Raw genomic sequence first — 27,024 nt, 5'->3', positions numbered from 1 at the left:
GGTGGATAAGTAACCTGGACCAGGTGGACTACATCCCAGAGTCCTGGGAGAGGTTGATTGGCTGATATTTGCATTAACAAGCAGGTGTACTTAATTATGTGGCCACTGGGTGAATACCATTAACCAACTGCCACAGTTTTGGGCCCAATATATCAGAAAGGATATGTTGTCATTGGGGAGAGTCCAAAGGAGGTTCATGAGGATGATTCTGGGAATGAAGGGGTTAACATATGAGGAGCATTTGGCAGCTTTGGGCCTGTACTCACTGGAATTTAGAAGAATGTGTGGGGATCTTATTGAAACCTACCGAATGTTGATAGGACTAGATGGGGTGGATGTGGAGAAGATATTTCCTATGGTGGGTGTATCCAGAATTAGAGGACACAGCCTCAAAATTGAGGGGCGACCTTTTAGGATAGACGTAAGGAGGACGCTTTTTTCAGCCAGAGAGTAGAGAATCTGTAGAATGCTGTGTCACAGAATGAGGTGGAGGACAAGTCTGTGGGTATATTTAAGACTGATGTTGATAGTTTCCTGGTTGGTCAGGGCATCAAAAGTTATGCCAAGGCAGGTGTATGGGGTTGAGTGGGATCCAGGATAGGCCATGATGGAATGGCTGAGTAGACTCGATGGGTTAAATGCAATTAGACAGTAACAGTTCAGCACAGACTAGATGGGAAGGCCTGTTTCTGCACTGCTCTATGACTACGCTGCATGACCTGGTCAGTATCTCCAGCATGTTCTGATTTTATTCCACACTTTACTGCTGAATGTGAACTTTAACCAATTTATGTTTGAATGTGTTCAGATTCTGAGATTATTTTTGTGTAGAAAATAAGCAGTCACTTTAAATGAATATATTTTTATTTAAAACCATGTTAAAATATATCATGGATATAGTAGTTGGGCTGAAATATAACTTTAGAATTCAAAAGGATAAGTCTTGGTAAATATAGTGTAAGGTGACGGCCAGAAAAATATATATGTTCAAATCTCATTAGTCAGGTTTTAGAAAAACAAAAGCTCATTTTTATTGATCCACAGCTGCCAATTTTACATGTACATGCATTCGCATCTGTTACGCACACATAACGATTTAACGTTAGTATAATGAATGTTAAACTTACATACACTCGTACAAAATGATTCAATGCAAACTGAAGTATTAACAAAACAGACACATAGTATCTTATAGTCTGTTGTGCTAGGTACCTTTTTGTGCAATAAAACATTATATAGTTAATTTAACATCTGTTCAATTTTTTTAATGGCTGCGCATGATGAAGCTGCAATAGAAAATGATTTTTTTTAAGTTTTACACGGCATGACAAAGCTTATCATGCAGAAGCAGTATTAAATATTAATCATTAGAAAGATTTTCATCTCTCTTAGGCCAAGATCCGGAATCTCTTCACATGTACAAAGACACCCAGCTTGTGAATAGTAGCTGTCTATATGCTCCATTCATCCATCCACATGTGAAACAGAGTAAATACTTTTTGCACTGTTTATGTATCGAGAGAGTTTGGCACAGAAACAAAGTTTAGCTATTTTGTTTTAAGAGAAGGAACACATTTTTTAAAAAAGAAAAAAAAAGCAGTTGCAGTCTTTTAAACATTAAAAACACATCTGTGCATCTCAGTCATGGCAGAATACTGTTTTAAGTAGCCAGCTCTGTTGCTATTCTTTATTGCAACATTGTCTTGATTTGCTTGGAGGTAGTCTCATCATTCAAATGCTTGGTGGTGTACCTAGAATGAAGAACATTGGCTTTAAAACAATACTTCAATTAATGCGATTATTACAGATAAAGGGACATAACTATTTTGTGGTCCATAAGATCATAAGACATAGGAGCAGAATTAGGCCATTTAAATCTGCTTCACCATTCCATTATGACTCAACCCCACACACCTGCCTTCTTACCATATCCTTTGATGCCCTGACCCAATCAGGAAACTATCTACTTCCACCTTAAGTATACCCATGGACTTGGCCTCCACCGCAGTCTGTGGCAGAGCATTCCACAGATTCACTACTCTCTGGCTAAAAACAAATTCCTCCTTACCTCTGTTCTGAAAAGTCACCCTCAATTTTGAGGCTGTGCCCTCTAGTTCTGGATACATCCACCATGGGAAACATCCTCTCCACATCCACCCTATCTAGTCCTTTCAATATTTGGTAGGTTTCAATGAGATCCCGCTGCATCCTTCTAAATTCCAGTGAGTACAGGCCCAAAGCTCCCAAATGCTCATGTTAACCCCTTCATTCGCAGAATCATTCCCGTGAACCTCCTTTGTACTCTCCCCAATAACAACATATCCTTTCTGATATGTGGGGCCCAAGATTATTGGCAGTCGGTCAATGGTATTCATCCAGTGGCCACATAATTAAGTACACCTGCTCATTCATGTAAATATCAGCCAATCACATGGCAGCAACTCAATACATAAGAGCATGCAGACATGGTCAACAGATTCAGTTGTTGTTCAGACCAAACATCAGAATGGGGAAGAAATGTGATCTAAGTGACTTTGACTATATAATTAATGATTGCTGGTAACAGATGGCATGGTTAGAGTAGTACAGACTGGTTCAAGCTGACAGGAAGGTGACAGTGACTCAGGTAACATGTGTTACAAAAGTGGTGTGTAGAGCAGCATCTTTGAGTGCACAACTCATCGAATGTTGAAGTGGATGGACTACCACAGCAGAAGACCATACTGGATTCCATTTCTGTACCTAATAAAGAGGCTACTGCCTTTTGAACACCAGTGCCTTTGAGTAAAAAATCCTACAAAAAGTGTCCATTTGGCCCAGTACATCAGGGGTAAAACGCCCACCCCTCCCCCCCAACCATTGAGCACATCTACATGAAACATGGCCATAGGAAAGCAACATCCATTATCACAGATCCTCATAATCAAGGCCATGTTCTCTTCTCACTGCTGCCATCAGGTAGAAGGCACAAGTGCTTCAGGACTTGCATCACCATATTCAAGAACAGTTACCACCCCTCAACTATCAGGCTCTTGAACAAAAGGGGATAACTACACCCATTTAAGGAATCTTTTATCTTGTTATTTATTGCTATTTATTTATATCTGCATTTGCCCAGTTTGTTGTCGGTTGATCCTGTTAGTTACTGCTCTATAGATTTGCCAAGTATGCCCACAGGAAAAGAATCCCAGGGTTGTATGTGGTGACGTGTATATACTCTGATAATAATTTTTTATTGCATGACCAGAGCAAACAGTTCTGCAAAACATTACCAACTATATAAGGTTTTTACAGCATGAGGGGACAAACTTGAACGACCTGAAGGACACTCAGCAGGTCAAGCATGAAAGGAATAGAGTGGACATAAAGCCTAAAATACTGGCTCTTTATTCCCCTCCACTGACACTGCTGATTTCCTCCAGCATTTTGTGTATGCTATCTATATTTCCAGCATCTGCAGAACATCCTGTGTTTAAGATTTGAGGGAAGTGGTTGTATGGAACAAACAGTTAGAGGAGGCGGTTGAGGCAAAAAACAATTACAATACTTAGAAGATATTTGGACAGGGCTAGGGATATGGGTCTAATATTAATATCATTACACATCACAATTGGCATGGACTGCTTCTTGAAGATACTTGGACAGGACTAGGGATATGCGTCTAATATTAATATCGTTATGCATCACAATTGGCATGGACTGGTTCTATGCTATACAACTTTATGATAGAAGGATCTTGCCTAAAGGCCCAACTTATAAAGAGGCCACTGGTGGATATAGAACACATTGAAATGATAAAGGATAAATGAATTCAGATCCTTATACAAAACTAGAGATATACAACTTACTAGAAGTTTGAGACAAGATTCTCTATCCAGAGCCTAGCTAGAAGGTTGTACCTGCAACCAAGTTGAAGCTGTTGAGGTGGCTGCCTTTAATGTGAAGATAGATACATTTACAAGGAAATAGAGGGGATTGGTTCAGATTAAATAGATTGTATGGCAGCTTGGAGACACAAGAGGCTGCAGATGCAGGGTGGGGTTTAAACTAGATTTACAGGGGGATGGGAACCAGAGTGCCAGAACAGTTACTGGAGAGGTTCTGAAGGCAGATGTTGGTAAGACATCAGACAAAATTAGAAGTGAAAAGGTTGAGCATGGTGCAACTATTATCCTTAGCTGCATATATTTCAATGCAAGAAATGTCATAGAAAAGGTGGATAATAGTGCTGAAGATGAGGTAGATGGTTTACAGAGGCAATGCATAGTGAGGAGAGGCTGCTGATAGGTGAAAATTACAGTCAACAGAATGAGTTGCAACATAAAAGTCAGACAAAAAAAGATGAATACAGAAATGAAGGTATATTTGAATGTACACGGTATACAGAATGAGGCAGATGAACTTGCAGCACAGTAGCAGGTATGATGTTGTAAGTATCAATGAATTATAGCTGAAAGAAGCTTATAGCTGGGAGCTTAATGTCCAAGGATACCATTTCTAATGTAAGTACAGGCAAGAAGGCAGAGGGGGTGGCCTTGCTCTGTTGGTAAAAAAAAATGAAATCAAATCATTAGAAAGAGGTGATATGGGGCCGAAAGGTGTTAAGTCATTGTGGATAGAGCCAAGACCCTGATGGGAGTTGTATGCAAACTCCCAAACAGTAGAAAGTATGTTTTCCTACAAATTACAATTGGAAATAAAAAATGCATGCTAAAAGGGCAATGTTACAATAGATATGGGAGATTTTAATATGCAGGTAGAATGGGAAAATCTGGTGCTGGATCCCAAGAGGAGGAGTTTCTAGAATGCCTATGAGATGGCTTTTTAGAGCAGCCCGTGGTTGGGCCCACTGGGGGTCAGCTATTCTGGACTGGGTGTTATGCAATGAACCAGAATTGATTAGAAACCCTAAGGTAAAAGAACCCTTAGGGGCAAGTGACCATAATATGAGTGAATTCACCCTGAAATTTGAGAAGCTAAAAGTCAGATGTATCAGTATTACAGTGGAGTAAAGGGAATTACAGAGGCATGAGAGAATTGATAGGCCAGAATTTATAGGAAAAATACACTGGCAGGGATGTTGGCAGAGGAGAGGGAAACTTTTAAAGACCAACACAAGGCAACTAAAAAAGTCATTAAGGTAAAGATAGAATACGAAAGTAAGCTACTCGATAATATTAAAGAGGATACCAAAGGTTTCTTCAGATACATGAAGTGTAAATGAGAGGTGAGAATGAATATCAGACTGCTGGAAAACTATGCTGGAGAGGTAATAATGGGGGACAATGAAAAGGCAGACAAACCGAATAAGTATTTTGCATCAGTCTTCACTGTGGAATACACTAGCAGAATGGTGGTATATTGGAGTATTGGGGTCATGAAGTATGTGAAGTTACCGTAACTAGAGAAAAAGCTTTTGGGAAACTGAGAGGTCTGAAGGTAGTCACCTGGATCAGATGGTGTACACCCAGTGTTCTGAAAGAGGTGGCTGAAGAGATTATACAGGTATTAGTAATGATCTTTCAAGAATCATTAGATTCTAGAAGGGTTCTGGAGGACTGGAAAATTGCAAATGTCACTCCACTCTTCAAGAAGGGAGAGAGGTAGAAGAAAGGATATTATAGGCCAATTGGTCGAACCTCAGTGGTTGGTTGGGAAGATGTTGCAGTTGATTATTAAGGGTGAGGTCTTGGGGTACTTGGAGGCACATGATAAAATAATCTCTCATCAGCATGGTTTCCTCAAGAGAAATTCTTGCCTGACAAATCTATTGGAATTCTTTGAGGAAATAACAAGCAGGATAGATAAAGGAGATTTGGGTGATATTGTGTACCTGGATCTTCAGAAGGCCTTTGACAAGGTGCCACACATGAAGCTGCTTAACAACTCACAAGCCCATGGTATTACAGTAAAGATTCTAGCATGGATAAAGCATTGGCTCTTTGACAGGGGCAAAGATTGGGAATAAAGGGAGTGTTTTCTGGTAGTTTTGAGGAAATAGAGAGGCTACAGAAGGACTTAATAGATTAGGAGAATGAACAAAGAAATAGCAGAAGTACAATGTCAGGAAGTGTACGCTCAAGCACTTTGGTAGAAGAAATGAAAGGGTTGAGAAAATACAAAAATACTGAGGTGGAAAGGGACTTGGGAGTCATTGTGCAGGATTCCCTAAAGGTTAATTTGCAGGTTGAATCTGTGGTGAGGAAGGCTAATGCAATGTTAGCATTCATTTCAAGAGGACTGGAATATAAAAACAAGAATCCAATGTTGAGACTTTATAAAACACCGGCAAGGCCTCACTTAGAGTATTGTGTGCAGTTTTAGGCCCCTTATCTTGAAAGGATGTGCTGACACTGGGGAGGGTTCAAAGGAGGTTCATGGAAATGATTCTAGTGTTAAACATTTGAAGAGCATTGGATGGCTCTGGGTCTGTATTCATTAGAATTCAGGAGAATGAGGGATGGCCTCATTGAAACCTATTGAATGGTGAATTATTCTAAACTGGAACAAATAGAGACCCAAAGCTTTGTCACTGCTACAGTATTTTCCAACTTCTGCAGACTAGCCTAACTCCTTCCACTCAATACACTTAGGTAATTAACCATGTTTGGTTTCTCATGGACCTGCCACCCCAGGCACAGATACCAAACTCTAGAATTTCCTTAACCTCTGCTAAAATTTTCCTCCTCTTGAAACCTACTTCTCAGAATCAGATTTATTATCTTCCTTTTTCAATATTTTTATTGATTTCTTACATTAAAAAGAGTAAAGTAGGATATATAATATATATATGGATTACAACATATTGAAATCACAAATGTAGTCTCATTACCCCATATCCATATACATTAAATTTAAACATAATATTGAAAGGAGATAATTTTATTATACAAAAAAAATCTAAACCCACTACCAGAAAAAAAGCAGCTGTTTGGTTAAAAAAGGAAAAAATCCTTATCAAATAATAAAACATATTATTAGCCAACATCTTTGCTTAATAGCAAATCAAAGATTTTGAAAATAATTCAAAGAAGGTCCCCACAATGTTAAAAAATCTTGTCTAGGTTCAGAAATTGAACAGCCAATCTTCTCTAAATTTAAGCATGACATAACATCATTTAACCAATGAGTATGAGTAGGCGGAGTGGCATTCATCCACTTAAGCAACAATGCCCTCCTGGCTATAAGAGAAATAAAGGCCAAAATGTGCAAATCATGCATCTCCAAAATAATATCATTTCCTCCAACAATACCAAATAAGGCAGTCAAAGGTTTAAAATTTATTTTAAAAAGCACAGAAAAAGTTTGGAATACTTCCTTCCAATATTTTTCAAGACTCGGACAAGTCCAAAACATATGAATTAGTGAACCTTCTCCATTGTTACATCTATCACAATAGGGAGATATATCTGAATAAAAATGGGAGAGCTTATCTTTAGTCATGTGGGCCCTATGAACCACTTTAAATTGTAGAAGGGAATGACGGGCACATAACGATGAGGTACTAACCAATTTAAAAATTTCATTCCAAGTATCCTCGGAAATTGGATAAATCTTGTTCCCAGAGATTTAAAATTTTGTCTAAAGGAATATTTTGACTCTCTTAGTGGCGCTAGATGGAGTCGGTTATTTTTGGCTGGGATCCAGACATTTTGCAATTTCTTATCACCCTTCTATTATATATATTGAAGTGCCTTTAATACCTTTATATGTTTGAATTTTGAACTTTAATCGACGGAAATGTCTAGACAAAGAAAGGCACTAGCCGAAGGCAAAGAAACTGAAAATGGAAACGGGAAGAAGGAAGGTACTTTCGAACAATCTAAACAGCCTCAACTTACTTTGCAAGCTATCTTGAATTTATTGGATGAAAAACTCGACAAGAGATTGGAAGCAATGTTGAAGGAGAATCAAAGTAAATTGAAAAGAGAGCGAAAAACAGCAACAGCAAATTTCAGAGTTTACTGAAACGGGGAATCAGAGAGATTCCAGAATGAACTCTTTGGAAAAGAAATTAAATTTGACTACTTGTACATTGGAGCAGTATAAAGCCAAGATTATTGATTTGGAGAGTCTCAGTCTCAGACAGAATTTGCGAACAATAGGACTCAGTGAAGATGTTGATAACAGAGACCTTACTAACTTTTTTTTCCTCAATTTTTAATGGAAGTCTTTGGCCAGGAAGTCTTCTCTTCCCCTCCGGTACTCGATTCTGCACACCGTTCGTTAAAACCAAAACAGTCGAAAGAGTTACATCCGCGTCCCGTTATTTTCCGGTTTCATTACATGAGTACTAAGGAGCACTTAATTCAAATTGCTTGTTGGAGAGGAATTATTGTTCATCAAAATCTTAAGTTTCGTTTGGTTGAAGATTATTGCCCTGAGGTATTCCAAGAAAGATTGTGCTTTAGATTGGTAATGTCGGAATTATTTCAAAGGAATTATCGCCTGGCGCTGTTATACCCTGCTTGCTTAAGAGTTGTACTACCCAATAATTCATTTAAATGGTTTAAAACCATGGAAGACGCACAACAATTTCTCGAAAAACTTTCCTTGAGCTCAGATGTTTAATTAATTTACCGTTCTTTTCAGTTTGTATACACCTAGTTTATTAGTTAATAATCAGCATATAGATTTGGACATTTTACATGCGTAGAGCTTTGGCCTTGGGCTGAGTCTTATGGTATTTTGTTTTCGCTTATGTCCGCTCTGTGTTAATATCCCTTTTCTTTCCCTTGATTACCTTATTTTTTTATACTCTTAAATGTCCACTTTCGAAAATTATTAAGACTTTGATTTGGTGATCATTTGATTTTTCTTGAAAAGTTATTAAGATTGTACTCTGTTGTATTTCTTAATACCAGGTCTTTTAAAATGGTCTGTAAAGGATTGTTTTTTTTTTCATTTAGCTCTGTTTGGCATTACATTTATAATGTTTAGACTATTGATGGATTGTGTTTTAGATCGCTGATGTTGGAATTACACCAAAGAAACTTTCGCCTTGCTGTTATACCCTGCCTGCTTAAGAGTTGTTTTACCCAATAATTTGTTTAAATGGTTTAAAACTATGGTCGATGCACAACAATTTTTCGAAGAACGTTTCTTGAGCTCGTATGTTTAATTAATTTACCATTCTTTTGAGTTTGTATACACCTGGTTTATTACTTTATAACCAGCATATAGATTCTGACATTTTACGTTCGTAGAGCTTTGGCCTTGGGCTAAGTTTTCTGGTATTTTGTTTTCGCTTATATCTGTTCTATGTTAACATCCCTTTTCTTTTCCTTAACTATTTTAGAAAATTATTAAGACTTCGACATGCTGATCATTTGACGTTTTTTGAAATATTAAGATTGTACTCTATTTCTGAAGACCAGATCTCCTAAAATGGTTGGTAAAGGATTGCTTTTTTTTTCATCCAACTATGTTTGGCATTCCACTTGTAATGTTCAGACTATGGGTGTTTTTTTTTTATTTTATTTTTTATAATTGGAGATTTGCCATCAGAGAGGTGGGGATTGTGCGGTTCTTAGTATACTAGCTGCCTACTGGCTAGGTTTCTGGGCTTTGTGGTGGGGAGGAGGGAGGTAGTCTTACTTTTTTTTTCACTTGGGCTGACTTGAAACTACAAAAATGTCTGTATTGTCGTAACTTCCGGCTCCTCTTTAAACTTCTGTTCCTCTTCCTGATTAGTGAGTTTCCTGTGCAATTTGGTTAACCCTTTGCTTACCATATGGATTATTTAAAGAAAATGGATAATATTATTAACTTTGTTTCATGGAACACAATTGGTCTGAATCATCCAATTAAATGGAAAAAGATCTTAAAAGTTTTTCAGAGATTGAATGTTCAGATTATTTTTGCGCCGGAGACTCATGTGAGGAAGAAGGATAATCAGCGCTTTTTTTAGGTTTTGGAAAAGACAACAGTTTCAATCAAACGTCATCAACCATAGTGAAAGGGGTTTCCATTTTTATAGATTCTTTGATCTCGTTTGTTCATTATGATGTAGTTTCAGATCCCTATGGTAGATTTCAAATAATTACTGGTTTACTTTATAACCAAAAAGTAGTTTTGGTTAATGTTTATGCACCAAATATCGATTATTCTGAATTTTTTAAACACTTATTTGTATCTCTTCCGAATTTAAATGAATATATGTTAATAACAGGCGGTGATTTTAATTGCTGTTTGAATCCTATGATGGATAGGTCTACGTCCAAACAGGCTTTTCCAAACAAATCTGCTATTTTTATTAAAAACACAAACAACAGGAATTCTGCAGATGCTGGAAATTCAAGCAACACACATAAAAGTTGCTGGTGAACGCAGCAGGCCAGGCAGCATCTCTAGGAAGAGGTGCAGTCGATGTTTCAGGCCGAGACCCTTCGTCAGGACTAAGTGAAGGAAGAGTGAGTAAGAGATTTGAAAGTTGGAGGGGGAGGAGGAGATCCAAAATGATAGGAGAAGACAGGAGGGGGAGGGATGGAGCCAAGAGCTGGACAGGTGATTGGCAAAAGGGATACGAGAGGATCATGGGACAGGAGGTCCGGGAAGAAAGACAAGGGGGGGGGGGACCCAGAGGATGGGCAAGGGGTATATTCAGAGGGACAGAGGGAGAAAAAGGAGAGTGAGAGAAAGAATGTGTGTATAAAAATAAGTAACAGATGGGGTACGAGGGGGAGGTGGGGCATTAGCGGAAGTTAGAGAAGTCGATGTTCATGCCATCAGGTTGGAGGCTACCCAGACGGAATATAAGGTGTTGTTCCTCCAACCTGAGTGTGGTTTCATCTTTACAGTCGAGGAGGCCGTGGATAGACATGTCAGAATGGGAATGGGATGTGGAATTAAAATGTGTGGCCACTGGGAGATCCTGCTTTCTCCGGCAGACAGAGCGTAGGTGTTCAGCAAAGCGGTCTCCCAGTCTGCGTTGGGTCTCGCCAATATATAAAAGGCCACATCGGGAGCACTGGACGCAGTATATCACCGCAGCCGACTCACAGGTGAAGTGTCGCCTCACCTGGAAGGACTGTTTGGGGCCCTGAATGGTGGTAAGGGAGGAAGTGTAAAGGCATGTGTAGCACTTGTTCCGCTTACGCGGATAAGTGCCAGGAGGGAGATCAGTGGGGAGGGATGGGGGGGACGAATGGACAAGGGAGTCGCGTAGGGAGCGATCCCTGCGGAAAGCAGAGGTGGGGGGCGGGAGGGAAAGACGTGCTTAGTGGTGGGATCCCGTTGGAGGTGGCGGAAGTTACAGAGAATAATATGTTGGACCCGGAGGCTGGTGGGGTGGTAGGTGAGGACCAGGGGAACCCTATTCCTAGTGGGGTGGCAGGAGGATGGAGTGAGAGCAGATGTACGTGAAATGGAGGAGATGCGTTTAAGAGTAGAGTTGATAGTGGAGGAAGGGAAGTCCCTTTCTTTAAAAAAGAACATCTCCCTCGTCCTAGAATGAAAAGCATCATCCTGAGAGCAGATGCGGCGGAGACGGAGGAATTGCGAGAAGGGGATGGCGTTTTTGCAAGAGACAGGGTGAGAAGAGGAATAGTCCAGATAGCTGTGAGAGTCAGTAGGCTTATAGTAGACATCAGTGGATGAGCTGTCTCCAGAGACAGAGACAGAAAGATCTAGAAAGGGGAGGGAGGTGTCGGAAATGGACCAGGTAAACTTGAGGGCAGGGTGAAAGTTGGAGGCAAAGTTAATAAAGTCAACGAGCTCTGCATGCGTGCAGGAAGCAACGCCAATGCAGTCGTCGATGTAGCGAAGAAAAAGTGGGGGACAGATACCAGAATAGGCACAGAACATAGATTGTTCCACAAAGCCAACAAAAAGGCAGGCATAGCTAGGACCCATACGGGTGCCCATAGCTACACCTTTAGTTTGGAGGAAGTGGGAGGAGCCAAAGGAGAAATTATTAAGAGTAAGGACTAATTCCGCTAGACGGAGCAGAGTGGTGGTAAAGGGGAACTGATTAGGTCTGGAATCCAAAAAGAAGCCTAGAGCTTTGAGACCTTCCTGATAGGGAATGGAAGTATATAGGGACTGGACATCCATGGTGAAAATAAAGCGGTGGGGGCCAGGGAACTTAAAATCATCGAAAAGTTTAAGAGCGTGAGAAGTGTCACGAACATAGGTAGGAAGGGATTGAACAAGGGGGGATAAAACCGTGTCGAGGTATGCAGAAACGAGTTCGGTGGGGCAGGAGCAAGCTGAGACAATAGGTCGGCCAGGACAGGCAGGTTTGTGGATCTTGGGTAGGAGGTAGAAACGGGAAGTGTCTGGTGTGGGAACTATAAAGTTGGTAGCAGTGGATGGGAGATCCCCTGAGCGGATAAAGTCGGTGATGGTGTGGGAGACAATGGGCTGGTGCTCCTTAGTGGGGTCACGATCGAGGGGTAAATAAGAGGAGGTATCCGCGAGTTTTGACCAAGCTTTTTTCTATGGAAAAAAAAGGGAATAACATATTTTCGTGATTTATTCATGGATGACTGTTTCATGACTTTTGAACAGTTGTCTAATAAATATAATTTGCCTAGATCACACTTTTTCATATATTTACAGATTAGAAGCTTTTTGAACACTACTTTATCTACCTTTCCGATATCACATCAAATTGAAGTTCCAAAAATATTTTTAGGTTTAAACCCCTTTCAGAAGAGCTTAGTAGCAATTATTTAAGATCTGATTACGAAAATACGTCTAGGTACATCTGATAAAATTAAATATGAGTGGGAAAGAGAACTTCAAATATCTTTATCAACAGAGAAATGGGAAAAAATTCTTCAATTAGTCAATTCAGTCAAATGTGTGCCAGACATGCCTTGATACAGTTTAAGCAACACACATCAAAGTTGCGGGCCGAAACGTCCTAGAGATGCCGCCTGGCCTGCTGCATTCATCAGCAACTTTAATGTGTGTTGCTTGAATTTCCAGCATCTGCAGATTTCCTCGGGTCTGCGTTGATACAGTTTAAAGTGGTTCACAGGGCTCATAGGTCCAAGCATAAGTTAGCTTGTTTTTATTGCCATATAAATCCTATTTGTGATAGATGTAATTCTGAGGTAGCTTCCTTGACACACATGATCTGGTCTTGTCCTCTTTTAGAAAAATATTGGAAAGATATTTTTGATATTATTTCAGCAGTTCTGCGTATTGATTTACCATCTCATCCTATTACTGCAATTTTTGGACTACCAGTGATAGACTCTAGTCGTTTATCCAAGTCAGCTTGCCATCTAATTGCAATTGTTACATTAATAGCCAGAAGATCCATTTTATTTAAATGGAAAGATTCTAATTCCCCCACTACATTTCAATGGTTTTCCCAAACGATAGCATACCTAAACTTGGAAAAAACTAGGAGTGGTACTATGGATCCTTCAGTTAAACTTGAAGAAACTTGGCCATTTATTCAATATTTTCATATGATGTAAGTTGACCCTTTCTGAATCCTTTGTAGTAATTTTTTTTCCATGTATCAAGGAGCGGAGTTAACGACAAATAATTTTAGCTGAGGAAATATGATAGCCCAAGCTTTGTTTGTTTTTTTTAGTTTAGTTTCTTTTTAGTTTAGGGGGTTTTCTTTTTCTCTCTTTATTAATATTTTTTTCATGGTCAATTACTATGAGATTGGGAGGCTAAACTATATTTGCTACTTGGAATTTGTGCTTGTACATGTTAACTGTTATTATTGTAATCACGATCTCTATGTATCATTACTATTATTGTTATGTTTAATCTTGAAACATAATAAAAAGATTGAAAAAGAAAGGAAGGAATATTTCTCATTCCCAACAACATACCATAAATATTAGATATAGATCCATTATGGAAGGGTTTCAAATTAAAAATTGTATCAAGTAAATTCTTATCTGGACTCTTAGGAAATGTATGTATTTGAGAATGGAAAAAGTCTCATTTGTAAATATCGAAAAAAGTGATTTTTGTGTAGGCTATACTTAGCAGACAATTGTTCAAATGAAGAGAGACTATCTCCAACAAACAAATCCTGAAAACACTTAATACCCAATCTATTCCACTCTTTAAAAACTACATCAGTCATAGAAAGTTTAAAAAAAAGTTAGAAAAAATGGGACTTGAAAGTGAAAAACTCAATAAACCAAAATATTTTCTAAATTGTACCCAAATCCTCAAGGTTTAACTACAAAATTATCAGTTAAATTACTTAAAGGTAAAGCAATTGAGGATCCGAGAAGAGATATGATAGAAAATTTATTAACAGAATTAGCTTCTACAGAAACCCAAACCAGACAGACCTCTCAATTAATATAACCAAAACGTAAGATTCTGTATATTGACTGCCCAGTAATAAAACCTAAAATTGGGTAAGGCTAAACCTCCATTCTTTTTAGCTTCTTGAAGATGAACTTCATTTAATCGAGAAATTTTATTTTTCCATATATAAGAAGATATAATAGAATCCAGAGAATCAAAAAAAGGATTTAGGAATAAAAACAGGTACGGCCTGAAATAAATATAAAAATTTACCCAAAATATTCATTTAAATAGAATTAATTCAGCCAATCAATGATAAAGAGGGGTGACCAATTTGATTGTAGCTTCTTAACATAATTCAGAAGTGTAGAAAAATTTTCTTTAAAAAGGAATTTATAATTCCTAGTAATTGTTACGCCCAAGTAAATTGATTTCTTACAATTTTAAAAGGAAGGTTAGTATTAACTAATACCAAGTTATTCAAAGGAAAAAGTTCACTCTTAAGAAAGTTAAGTTTATATCCTGAAAACTGACTAAAGCAGGAGAGTAAAGAAAATAAAGAAGACTCCACATTAGAAATGTAGAGCAAAAGGTCATCAGCATAAAATGACACTTTGTGAGTAATACCCCTCCTTAAAATACCAGTGATATCATTAAATTCCCAGAAAGCAATAGCTAAAGGTTCTGAGACCAAATCAAAAAGCAAAGGACTCAAAGGACAACCTTGTCTGGTTCCACGTTGAAGTTTAAATAGTTTAGAATTCTGAGAGTTAGTAAGAACCTGAGTGGAGGGAGATAAATAAAGTAATTTAATCCATTGAATAAAATCAGGCCCAAAGTTAATTTTTTCTAAGGTTTTAAATAAATAATTCCATTCAACCCAATCAAAGGCTTTCTCAGCGTCTAAAGATATCAAACATTCCAATATCTCTTCAGAAGGAAAATAAATAACATTCAATAAATGATGAATATTAAAGTGGGAGTATCGATTTTTGATAAATCCAGTCTGATCATTGGAAATAATAGATGGCAAAATATTTTCAATTCTACAAGCCAGAAGTTTAGATAAAATTTTAGTATCAACATTTCCGAAAGAACTGAATATAAGTGAGGTATAAGCAAAGAGGTAAAAGCCTTATAAATCTCTCCGGAAAATCCACCCTGAGCCTTCCCCGAGTGCAAAGAGTGAACCTCGGCAATTTCCTCATAAGAAATGGGTTGATCCAGCAATTTTCGATTATCATCAGAAAGTGTAGGAATATTTAATCAATCTAAGAAATTATTCATTACAATATTACCTTTAGGAGGATCAGAACAATACAGTTTAGAATAGAATTCTCTAAAAGTATCGTTTATTTCTAAATGATCAGATGTTTTATCATTAGTTTTACAAATTTTTCTAATTTGGCGTTTAACTATAAAGGTCTTTAACTGGTTAGCCAATAGTTTACCCGTTTTATCTCCATGAACATAAAACTGACTTTTATCTTTTAAAAGTTGAGTTTCAATTGGATAAGTTAAAAGCAGATCGTATTTTGTTTTAATTTCAACACGTCTTTTATATAAAGCAGGGTCTGGAGCCAAAGCATATTTTTGGTCTAACTGTTTCAACTGATTGGATAATGCAATTCTCTCCTTATTAGCTTTTTTCTTAACACTTGCAGTAAAAGAAATAGTTTGTCCTCTAATATAAGCCTTAAAAAGCATCCCATAGGACTAGAAGTCTATTCTAGCATATTCTCTTCAAAAAAAGAGAGTATTTTGTCTCTCCAAAAATTTTTTTAAATCCTTATCAGATAACAGGGTTGGATTAAAATGCCAGATTCTGTTTATTTGGGAGACACCCAGAAGATTTAAAGATAAAAACACAGGAGCATGATCTGAAACAGCAATTTCTTTATATTCACAGGAACGAACCAATGGAATCAATTGACTATCAACAACAAAAAAAAATTAATCCTGGAATACGTATGATGAACATAAGAAAAAAATGAGTACTCTTTATCTGTTGGATGCAAAAAGCGCCGAACATCAACAATATCACATTTCATTAAAAAAGATTGGATAAAGGAGGCAGATCTACTAAAAGTCAATTGTTTAAAAGATGAATGATCAAAAAAAAAGTTCTAAACAACAGTTGAAGTCTCCACCTAAAACCAGAGAATACAGACTTAAATCTTGTAAAAGCGAAAAGAAGCGTTCAAAAAAACCTGGATCATCTATATTCGGGGCATACAAATGAGCAAAAACCATTAATTTATTATCTAATTTCCCTGACACTATACCAAAACGCCCATTGGTACCAGGCGCTACTTTATGCTGAACGAAGGAAACTGAATTGTCTATAAGAATCAAAACTCCTCTAGCCTTAGCCTGAAATGAGGAATGAAACAATAAACCCTTCCAACGGCTGAAAAGACGTAAATTATCACATTTACCAACATGTGTTTCTTGTAAAAAAAAAAGTAATTGAGACATTCAATTTCTTAATATAATTAAAAATCTTACTACATTTCACAGGATGATTTAATCCTAAAACTAGGTAAATTAATAGAATGGTCCATTTTAAATATTGCTTAAGGGAGAGGTTAGAATAAAAACCGCTGGGGTGTATATTAAATCTAAACAATGAGCTTTAAGATAGAGTAACCAAGCAACAAATGCAGCTAAGAGAACCAAACAGCTGATAGAAAAAAAAAATCCAGCCCCCCCACCCAAAGAAAAAAAGTCGACCAAAGGGCAGTCGACAGCTAAACCTACCAGCATTGCCCTCCCAAAGCAACTTACTGGCTGAGCTCCAAAAAATTTCCAAGGCTAACTGCATTCCAACAAGACATGACATTAAAAAAAAGAGCAAAATTAAACTTCTTTTAAAAAAAAGCACATGAAGAAGTATAGTATAAAATATTTTAAAGAACTAAGAAAAATCAGAACATATTAATTTGGAAAGTATTAACTCAATAAAAACTTACTAATGTTAAGTCCTTAATTTTCTAAGCAAAGAAATAAAAGTACAAAAAACTTAGATGCAGAGGTACTCGTTGGAATTTAGAAGATTGAGGGGGGATCTGATTGCAACGTATAAAATCCTAAAGGGATTGGACAGGCTAGATGCAGGAAGGTTGTTCCCAATGTTGGGGAAGTCCAGAACAAGGGGTCACAGTTTGAGGATAAAGGGGAAGCCTTTTAGGACCGAGATGAGGAAAAACTTCTTCACACAGAGAGTGGTGAATCTGTGGAATTCTCTGCCACAGGAAACAGTTGAGGCCAGTTCATTGGCTATATTTAAGAGGGAGTTAGATATGGCCCTTGTGGCTACGGGGATCAGGGGGTATGGAGGGAAGGCTGGGGCGGGGTTCTGAGTTGGATGATCAGCCATGATCATAATAAATGGCGGTGCAGGCTCGAAGGGCCGAATGGCCTACTCCTGCACCTATTTTCTATGTTTCTATGGTTTCTATACCAAAAGTAAAAAAAAACAATTGTTCGTAAAAGAAAGTAATGAATAGTTAGACTGCTGATTCTCAAAAAATAAGGATCCATCAGGCAGACGCAACATAGATTTATATACAGAGTTATTGAACAATTAAACTTCTGATACTGATTCGGAAATTAAGAAATTCTGAGTCGAACAGAACTATTTCTGAGAGACATTTTTAAAAATGATTCTAAGACAAGCGGGGTAATAAAGAGAGGGTTTAACACCTTTATTATACAACTCCGACATCACTTTTTTTAAACTTGAACTGTTCATTCAACCCCTTGGGTGAAAAATCCTCCATAATTTTGATCTTCTGGCCTTCATAATCAATCATACCTTTCCGACAACATTCACAAATTATAAGTTCCTTTGAAAGTCGTGAAGACAAATTATCACTGAACGGGGTCATTCTCCTGAAGGGGGTCTTGATACTGGCAATCTATGAGCTTGATCTATTTTAGGTGGAGATGTTAAAGTATTCAGAAATAAATTAGCCAAAAGGTTTGCAAAAAATTCCGAAGGCTGATTGCCTTTCCATTAACTCTTTAAGACCCAGAATACATATGTTATTTCTTCTGCTTCTATGTTCTAAGTCGATAATCTTCTGTCTTAAATGTTTCATTAGCCTTGGACTGTTTATCACAGATCTTTTTCAAGTCATCAGTCTTCACATCTAAGATCGCCCAAGTGCCTTCATTCTCTTTTATCCATTTATCATGTTCACTTAAAGGTTTTTGAATAGAATCCAATTTTACATCCAATCGTTTAAATTCAGCACTGAGTTGCCAGAATTCCTGCTGGAACTCCTATTAAAGTTCATTTTTATGCTTCCGAAGTGTCTCCAAAATAAATTCCAAAGTTACAGGAGGGTCCTCTTCCTTTTTAGTAGCATTGGCACGACTCATCGTAAAACAATATTGTGTTGAAAAGTAAGTTTTCAAAACAAGTTGGAAACAGTAAATTAAGTAGAGTAAGAGTAATTATAAAAACGCTGCAACTCCATCGGCAGCCAGTAGGTTCTGAATCAGGTTGATTATCAGTGCTTTAAAAGGGATGGGGGGGGGAGGGGAGGAGGGGTGGCATTACTGGTCAGTGATGCTATTACCGCTACAGAAAGGGTGGGTAATGTAGCAGGATCCTCTTTTGAGTCAGTATGGGTGGAAGTCAGGAACAGTTACTCTATTGGGAGTATTCTATAGACCCCCTGGTAGAAGCAGAGATACCGAGGAGCAGATTGGGAGGCAGATTTTAGAAAGGCGCAAAAATAACAGGGTAGTTATTATGGGTGACTTTAACTTCCCTAATATTGATTGGCACCTGATTAGTTCCAAGGGTTTGGACGGGGCAGAGTTTGTTAAGTGTGTCCAGGACGGATTCCTGTCACAGTATGTGGACAGGCCGACGAGGGAGAATGCCATACTAGATCTAGTACTAGGTAATGAACCGGGTCAGGTCACAGATCTCTCAGTGGATGAGAATCTGGGGGACAATGACCACCGCTCCCTGGCCTTTAGCATTATCATGGAAAAGGATAGAATCAGAGAGGACAGGAAAATTTTTAATTGGGGATTGGCAAATTATGAGGCTATAAGGCTAGAACCTGTGGGTGTGAATTGGGATGATGTTTTTGCAGGGAAATGTACTATGGACATGTGGTCGATGTTTAGGGATCTCTTGCAGGACGTTAGGGATAAATTTGTCCTGGTGAGGATGATTAAGAATGGTAGGATGAAGAAACCATTGGTGACTAGTGAGGTGGAAAATCTAGTCAGGTGGAAGAAGGCAGCATACTTGAGGTTTAGGAAGCAAGGATTAGATGGGTCTATTGAGGAATATAGGGTAGCAAGAAAGGAGCTTAAGAAGGGGATGAGAAGAGCAAGAAGGGGGCATAAGAATTCCTTGGTGAGTAGGGTAAAGGAAAACCCCAAGGCGTTCTTCAATTATGTGAAGAAAAAAAGGATGACAGGAGTGAAGATAGGACCAATTAGAGATAAAGGTGGGAAGATGTGCCTGGAGGTTGTGGAAGTGAGTGAGGTGCTCAATGAATACTTCTCTTCGGTATTCACCAATGAGAGGGAACTTGATGACGGTGAGGATAATATGAGTGAGGTTGATGTTCTGGAGCATGTTGATATTAAGGGAGAGGTGGTGTTGGAGTTGTTAAAATACATTAGGACAGATAAGTCCCCGGGGCCTGACGGAATATTCCCCAGGCTGCTCCACGAGGCAAAGGAAAAGATTGCTGAGCCTCTGGCTAGGATCTTCAGGTCCTCGTTGTCCACGGGAATGGTACCGGAGGATTGAAGGGTGGCGAATGTTGTCCCCTTGTTTAAAAAAGGTAGTAGGGATAGTCCAGGTAATTATAGATCAGTGAGTCTTACGTCTGTGGTGGGAAAGCTGTTTGAAAAGATTCTAAGAGATAGGATCTATAGGCATTTAAAGAATCATGGTCTGATCAGGGACAGTCAGCATGGCTTTGTGAAGGGCAGATGGTGTCTAACAAGCCTCATAGAGTTCTTTGAGGAGGTGACCAGGCATATAGATGAGGGTAGTGCAGTGGATGTGATCTACATGGATTTTAGTAAGGCATTTGACAAGGTTCCACACGGTAGGCTTATTTAGAAAGTCAGAAGGCATGGGATCCAGGGAAGTTTGGCCAGGTGGATTCAGAATTGGCTTGCCTGCAGAAGGCAGAGGGTGGTGGTGGAGGGAGTACATTCAGATTGGAGGATTGTGATTAGTGGTGTCCCACAAGGATCTGTTCTGGGACCTCTGCTTTTCGTGATTTTTATTAACGACCTGGATGTGGGGGTAAAAGGGTGGGTTGGCAAGTTTGCAGACAACAGAAAGGTTGGTGGTGTTGTGGATAGTGTACAGGATTGTCGAAGATTGCAGAGAGACATTGATAGGATGCAGAAGTGGGCTGAGAAGTGGCAGATGGAGTTCAACCCGGAGAAGTGTGAGGCGGTACACTTTGGAAGGACAAACTCCAAGGCAGAGTACAAAGTAAATGGCAGGATACTTGGTAGTGTGGAGGAGCAGAGGGATCTGGGGATACATGTCCATAGATCCCTGGAAGTTGCCTCACAGGTAGATAGGGTAGTTAAGAAAACTTATGGGGTGTTAGCCTTCATCAGTCAAGGGATAAAGTTTAAGAGTCGTGAGGTAATGATACAGCTCCATAAAACTCTGGTTAGGCCACACTTGGAGTACTGTGTCCAGTTCTGGTCACCTCACTATAGGAAGGATGTGGAAGCATTGGAAAGAGTACAGATTAGATTTACCAGGATGCTTCCTGGTTTAGAGAGTATAGATTATGATCAGAGATTAAGGGAGCTGGGGCTTTACTCTTTGGAGAGAAGGAGGATGAGAGGAGACATGATCGAGGTGTACAAGATAATAAGAGGAATAGATAGAGTGAATAGCCAGCGCCTCTTCCCCAGGGCACCACTGCTCAGTACAACAGGACATGGCTTTAAGGTAAGGGGTCGGAAGTTCAAGGAGGATATTAGAGGAAGGGTTTTTACGTTGGTGCGTGGAATGCACTGTCTGAGTCAGTGGTGGAGGCAGATACACTAGTGAAATTTAAAAGACTATTAGACAGGTATATGGAGGAATTTAAGTGGGGGTTTATATGGGAGGTAGAGTTTTAGGGTTGGCACAACATCGTGGGCTGAAGGGCCTGTACTGTGCTGTACTATTCTATGTTCTATCACTGGCATGTGACGTGAAATTTGTTAACTTAGCGGCAGCAGCTCAATGCAATACATAATATAGCAGACAAAAAAAAAGATAAATTTAATAATAATAAATAAACAAATCAATTACATATATTGAATATATTTTTTAAAACTTGCAGAAACAGAAATACTGTATATTTTAAAAAAGTGAGGTATTGTCCAAAGATTCAATGTCCATTTAGGAATCGGATGCCATAGGGGAAGAAGCTGTTCCTGAATCACTGAGTGTGTGCCTTCAAGCTTCTGTACCTCTTACCTGATGATAACAGTGAGAAAAGGGCATGCCCTGGATGCTGGAGGTCCTTAATAATGGACGCTACCTTTCAGAGACACCGCTCCCTAAAGATGTCCTGGGTACTTTGTAGACTAGTACCCAAGATAGAGCTGACTAGATTTACAACCTTCTGCAGCTTCTTTCAGTCCTGTGCAGTCGCCCCTCCATACAAGACAGTGATGCAGCCTGTCAGAATGCCCTCCACGGTACAACTATAGAAGTTTTTCAGTGTATTTGTTGACATGCCAAATCTCTTCAAACTCCGAATGAAGAATAGCCACTGTCTTGCCTTCTTTATAACTACATCAATATGTTGGGACCAGGTTAGATCTCCAGAGATCTTGACACCCAGGAACTTGAAACTGCTCACTCTCTCCACTTCAGACCCCTCTATGAGGATTGGTACGTGCTCCTTCGTCTTACCGTTCCTGAAGTCCACAATCAGCTCTTTCGTCTTACTGACTATTGAGTGGCAGGTTGTTGCTGCAGCACCATCCACTAGTTGGCATATCTCACTCTTGTACACCCTCCCATCACCACCTGAGATTCCACCAACAATGGTTGTATTGTCAGCAAATTTATAGATGGTATTTGAGCTATGCCTAGCCACACAGTCATGTGTATTTTGAGAGTACAACAGTGGGCTAAGCACACACTCCTGAGGTGCACCAGTGTTGATCATCAGCGAGGAGGATACGTTATCACCAATCCGCACATACTGTGGTCTTCTGGTTAGGAAGTCGAGGATCCAATTGCAGAGGGAGGTACAGAGGCCCAGATTCTGCAACTTCTCAATCAGGATTGTGGGAATTATGGTATTAAATGCTGAGCTATAGTCAATGAACAGCATCCTGACGTAGGTGCTTGTGTTGTCCAGGTGGTCTAAAGCTGTGTGGCTAGCCATTGAGATTGCAACTGCTGTTGACCTATTGTGGTGCTAGGAAAATTGCAATGGGTCCAGGTCTTTGCTGAGGCAGGAGTTCAGTCTGGTCATGACCAACCTCTCAAAGCACTGTCGATGTGAGTGCTACCAGGAGATAGTCATTAAGGCGCCCCCAACATTAATTATCAAATTTTTTTCAAAATTATAACTCTTGATCTAATTAGCTCATCCTTGGTCTTTTTTCAGCAACTAGATTCTATGAATTGTTTTGACATGTTAAATAAATCCTGGTTGTTAGCCAACATGTTGAGTCGTTCCTTACATTGACAATCACATCATAAATTTGTTTTTAATGTATGTTTTTTTAAGAAGGAATATATCACATAAAAAGTGTTGCACATTTCTGATTATTCCAAAAGCAATACATCATACTATTATCAGAACATGCAAAAGCTCAGGTGTGTGGTGAGTGAAAGATTAGAGACCAGTCAGGAAGGCATCTGGAGATACAGCACAGTAAAAAGCCTTTCCAGCCCAATGAGCCCATGCTGCCCAATTAGAGACATGTGACTAATTAACCTACTAACCTATACATTTTTGGAATGTGGGAGGAAACCCACATGGTCAGGGGAAACTGTACAAACTCCTCATAGATAACAGGGCTTGGACCCACTGGTGGTCGTTGGTGCTGTAATAGCTTTATGCTACGCTACTATGCCACCCTTAAATTCACGTTTACTCAAAAGCTCATTTCTGGGTTCAATGGGGCACGAAGGTTACTAATTGGCTCACTTTAACCAATTCAGTTGCCAGACAGAAGGATGCAATTGATGGATGGATAAAGAAACAGAGTTGCTGGTTGGGCAGATGTTTCAATAATTTTGGTTACCGAAAAGCCTGATTCACAAATGCAAAATGGTAGGTGGGTCTGGGGGTGCTGAATGTAAATGATCGATGTGTGTAACATGGCATTACGTAATGAAAGACAGTGTTGCCTACAGACACGCTTGCATGGATGTATGTAATGTTTAACAAACCTTTCTTAAAGTAGCTAAGTGTAAGTCCCTGCATACATTCCCGTGTACATATTTAATTCACGATTGCAATGCATGAATTCTACATAATTTAGAATTGGCAATATTGTGCACTACTGCTTTACAACAATTTCTCACTTCAGATAAAGCACAAGTTCATTACTAAGTCTTAAAGTTATAGAAAAATACAGAACATGATCAGATCCTTCAGCCTATCTAGTCTGAGCTGAATCATTCAAACTGACTACTCCCATCAACCAGCACCTGGACCACAAGCCCTCCATATCCCTAACGTACATGTACTGATCCAAACTTAAATGTTGAAATTGAGCTTGCATGCACCACTTGAGCTGGCAGCTCATTCTACACTCTCACAGCCCTCTGAATGAAGTTCTTCCTCATGTTCCCCTTAAACTTTTCACCTTTCGCCCTTAACCATTGCCTTCTAGCTGAAGACCACCCAACCTCAGCGGAAAAAGCCTGTTTGCATATCCCTTATCTATACCCTTCATAATTTTGTATACATCAATCAAATCTCTTCTCAATCTCCCATGTTCCAAAGGTTAAAGTCCTAACCTATTTAAATCTTTCCTCATAACTGAAGTCTTCCAGTCCTGGCAACATCCTCGTAAATTTTCCTCCGTACTCTTTCAACCTTATTAAAATTTTTTCTGTAGGTAGGTGACCGAAAATGCACACAATACTCCAAATTCAATATATTTCAACATAACATCCCATCTCCTGTACTCAATACATTGATTTATGAAGGCCAATGTGCCAAAAGCTTTCTTTATGACCCTGTGATGCCACTTTCAATGAATTATGTACCTGTATTCCCAGATCCGTTTGTTCTACCATGCTCCTCCGTGCTCTACTGTTCACTGTGTAAGGCCTGCCCTGGTTGGTCCTACGGAAGTGCAACACCTATCACTTGTCTGCATTAGATTCCATCTGCTATTTTTTCAGTTAGTCTAGATCCCACTGTAAGCTTTGATAGTCTTCCTCGCTGTACACAGGCTTCCAGAGGCAATCATCAACTACCACTCTCTGACTTCTCCCACAATGCCAATGTCTAATCAAATTTATTACCTCATCTTGAATGCCAAGTGACTGACCCTTCTTGACCAACCTCCCATGTGGGACCTTGTCAAATGCATTGCTAAATTCCATGTAGATAACATCCACTGCCTTGCCTTCATCAACATTTTTGGTTATCTAGATGATTAGTTAGACATGACCTGCCACATACAAAGACAAGCTGACAATCCCTAACCAGTCCATGTCTATCCATATGCTCATATATCTGGTCCCTTAGAATATCTTTCAATAAGTTTCCAACTACTGATGTCGAGCTCACCAGTATATAATTTCCTGGGTTTATTTTTAGAGCTTTTCTTAAACAGCAGAACAACTTTAGCTATCCTCCAATCCTCGGCTACCTCACCTGTCGCTAAGGATGATTTAAATATCTCTGGTCGGGCCCCTGCAATTTCTGTGCTTGCCTCCCACAGGGTCCGAGGGAACACCTTGTCAAGCCCTGGGGATTTATGCACCCTAATTTGCCTCAAAACAGCAAACACATCCTCCTCTGTAATCTGTGTAGGGTCCATAACCTTGCTACTGCTTTGCCTCACTTCTATAGACTTCGCATCCATCTTCCAAATAAATATAGATGCAAAAAATCCATTCAAGATCTCCCCTATCTCTTTTGGCTCCAAACATAGATAACTATTCTGATCTTCCAGATCTTCTAACATTAAATAATTATGTGTTCTAGGGAGTGCTGTGCACGTGGTATAAAACTTCAAAATTCCTTACTAAGTGGTTTGCAATTTACATTTCTTACTTTTTCTGTAATATTTAAGGCAATAATTATAATTACCTGAGAGCATTCAAAAGGCCTTCTACACTATTTGGAGGCTGATCCTTTAAGACCTTTATGCAACCTTTCATCTGTAAAAATAAAAACAGTATAACCTTTAGTTTCTTTAAAGGTGCAAATTTGTTACTTCAGCATATTTAGAATATCACTTTTACTATTAGAACATTTTGCTGAGGCGGCATAAACTACCAGGCAGTAATTCAAGCTGTAGTAAATGTTCCCAAAGACAATCAATATTTGAAACTAACATAAACACAAAAAAATCTGCAGATGCTGGAAATCCAAAGCAACACATCAAAAACTCAGCAGGTCAGGTAGCATCTATGGAAATGAATTAACAGTTAACTTTTCGGGTTGACATCCTTCTTCAGGACTGGAAAGGAAGCGGGTAGATGCCAGAATAAAAAGATGGTGGGGTGGGGGTAAGGAGGACAGTTAGTAGGTGATAGATGAAGCCAAGTGGGTGGGAAAAATGAAGAGCAGTAGAGGAAGGAATCTAATAGGAGAGAAGAATGGACTACAGGAGAAAAGGAAGAAGGCAGGGCACCAGGGGGAGGTGATAGGCAGGTGAGTAGAAGGCATAAGAGGCCAGAGTGGGGAATCGAGGAAGGGAAAATTTATTTTGCCAGAAGGAGAAATCGATGTTCATGCCATGAGGTTGGAGGCTACTTATACAGAATATGAGGTGTTGCACCTTCGCCCTGAGAGTGACCTTATCGTGCCATAAGAAGGGGCCATGGATCAACATATCAGATCAGGAATGGGGATAGGAATTAAAATAATTGGTCATTGGAAAATTACACTTTTGGAGGATGGAGCACAAGTGCATGATAAAGCAGTTCCCCAATATATGATGTGTCTCACCAATGTAGAGGCCGCCATTTTGGAAGTACCAGATACAAGAGGCAACCCCAAAAGATTCACAGATGAAATATTTCCTCAACTGGTAGAATTGTTTAGGGCCCTGAATGGAGTTGATGAAAGAGGTGAATGAGTAGTTATAGCATTTTGGTCACTTGGAGGGATAAGTCCGAGGAGGGAGGATTAGTGGGAAGGTATGAATGGACAAGGGAAACATGGATGGAGCAATTCCTGAGGAAATCAGAGAGGGTGTAAGTGGGGGGGGGGGACAGTAAAGACATGTTAGGTGGTAGGATCCTTTTGCAAATGGCAGAAGTTGCAGAGAATGATGGCATGTGAGTGTGGCAGGTTACGACAAGAGGAACTCTATCCCTATTAAGGCAGCAGGAAGATGGGGTGAGCGCAGATGCTCAGGAAATGGAGGTGTGGGTGAGGGCAGCATCATTGGTGGAGGAAGTGAAACCCTATTCTTTGAAGGAAGACATCTCTGAAGTCTTGGAAAGGAAAGCCTCATCCTGGGAACAGATCTGGCAGAGACGAAGGAACTGAGAAAAGGGAACAGCATTTTTATAGGAGATGGGTAGGAGGAGGTATAGTCAAAATAGCCATGGGAATTGGTAGATTTCTAAGAGAT

General features: G+C 39.3%; 1 protein-coding gene across 10 annotated transcripts in view; it reads right to left on the bottom strand.

Annotated features, from left to right (window-relative positions):
• Window positions 1-1,001: 1,001 nt before the first annotated feature.
• The window catches only part of fam49bb (family with sequence similarity 49 member Bb), a 198,066-nt gene continuing 172,043 nt past the window's right edge, over window positions 1,002-27,024 (bottom strand). For 9 of the 10 annotated variants that reach the window (XM_072268289.1, XM_072268285.1, XM_072268293.1 and 6 more), the window contains 2 exons: window positions 25,530-25,600; window positions 1,002-1,751 (listed from right to left, as the gene is read on the bottom strand). In XM_072268289.1, the coding sequence (XP_072124390.1) occupies window positions 1,688-1,751; window positions 25,530-25,600 (135 nt within the window). In that variant the 3' untranslated portion in view covers window positions 1,002-1,687. Of the gene's footprint in view, window positions 1,752-8,143; window positions 8,213-25,529; window positions 25,601-27,024 lie in introns of all 10 variants that reach the window. The other variant, XM_072268294.1, reaches the window with a different exon arrangement.

The sequence above is a fragment of the Mobula birostris genome, chromosome 9 (genome assembly GCF_030028105.1).
Source record: "Mobula birostris isolate sMobBir1 chromosome 9, sMobBir1.hap1, whole genome shotgun sequence".
NCBI classification, from domain to species: domain Eukaryota; kingdom Metazoa; phylum Chordata; class Chondrichthyes; order Myliobatiformes; family Myliobatidae; genus Mobula; species Mobula birostris.
Note: the sequence above shows the minus strand (reverse complement) of the source record. Positions and strands in the feature narration are given on the sequence as shown.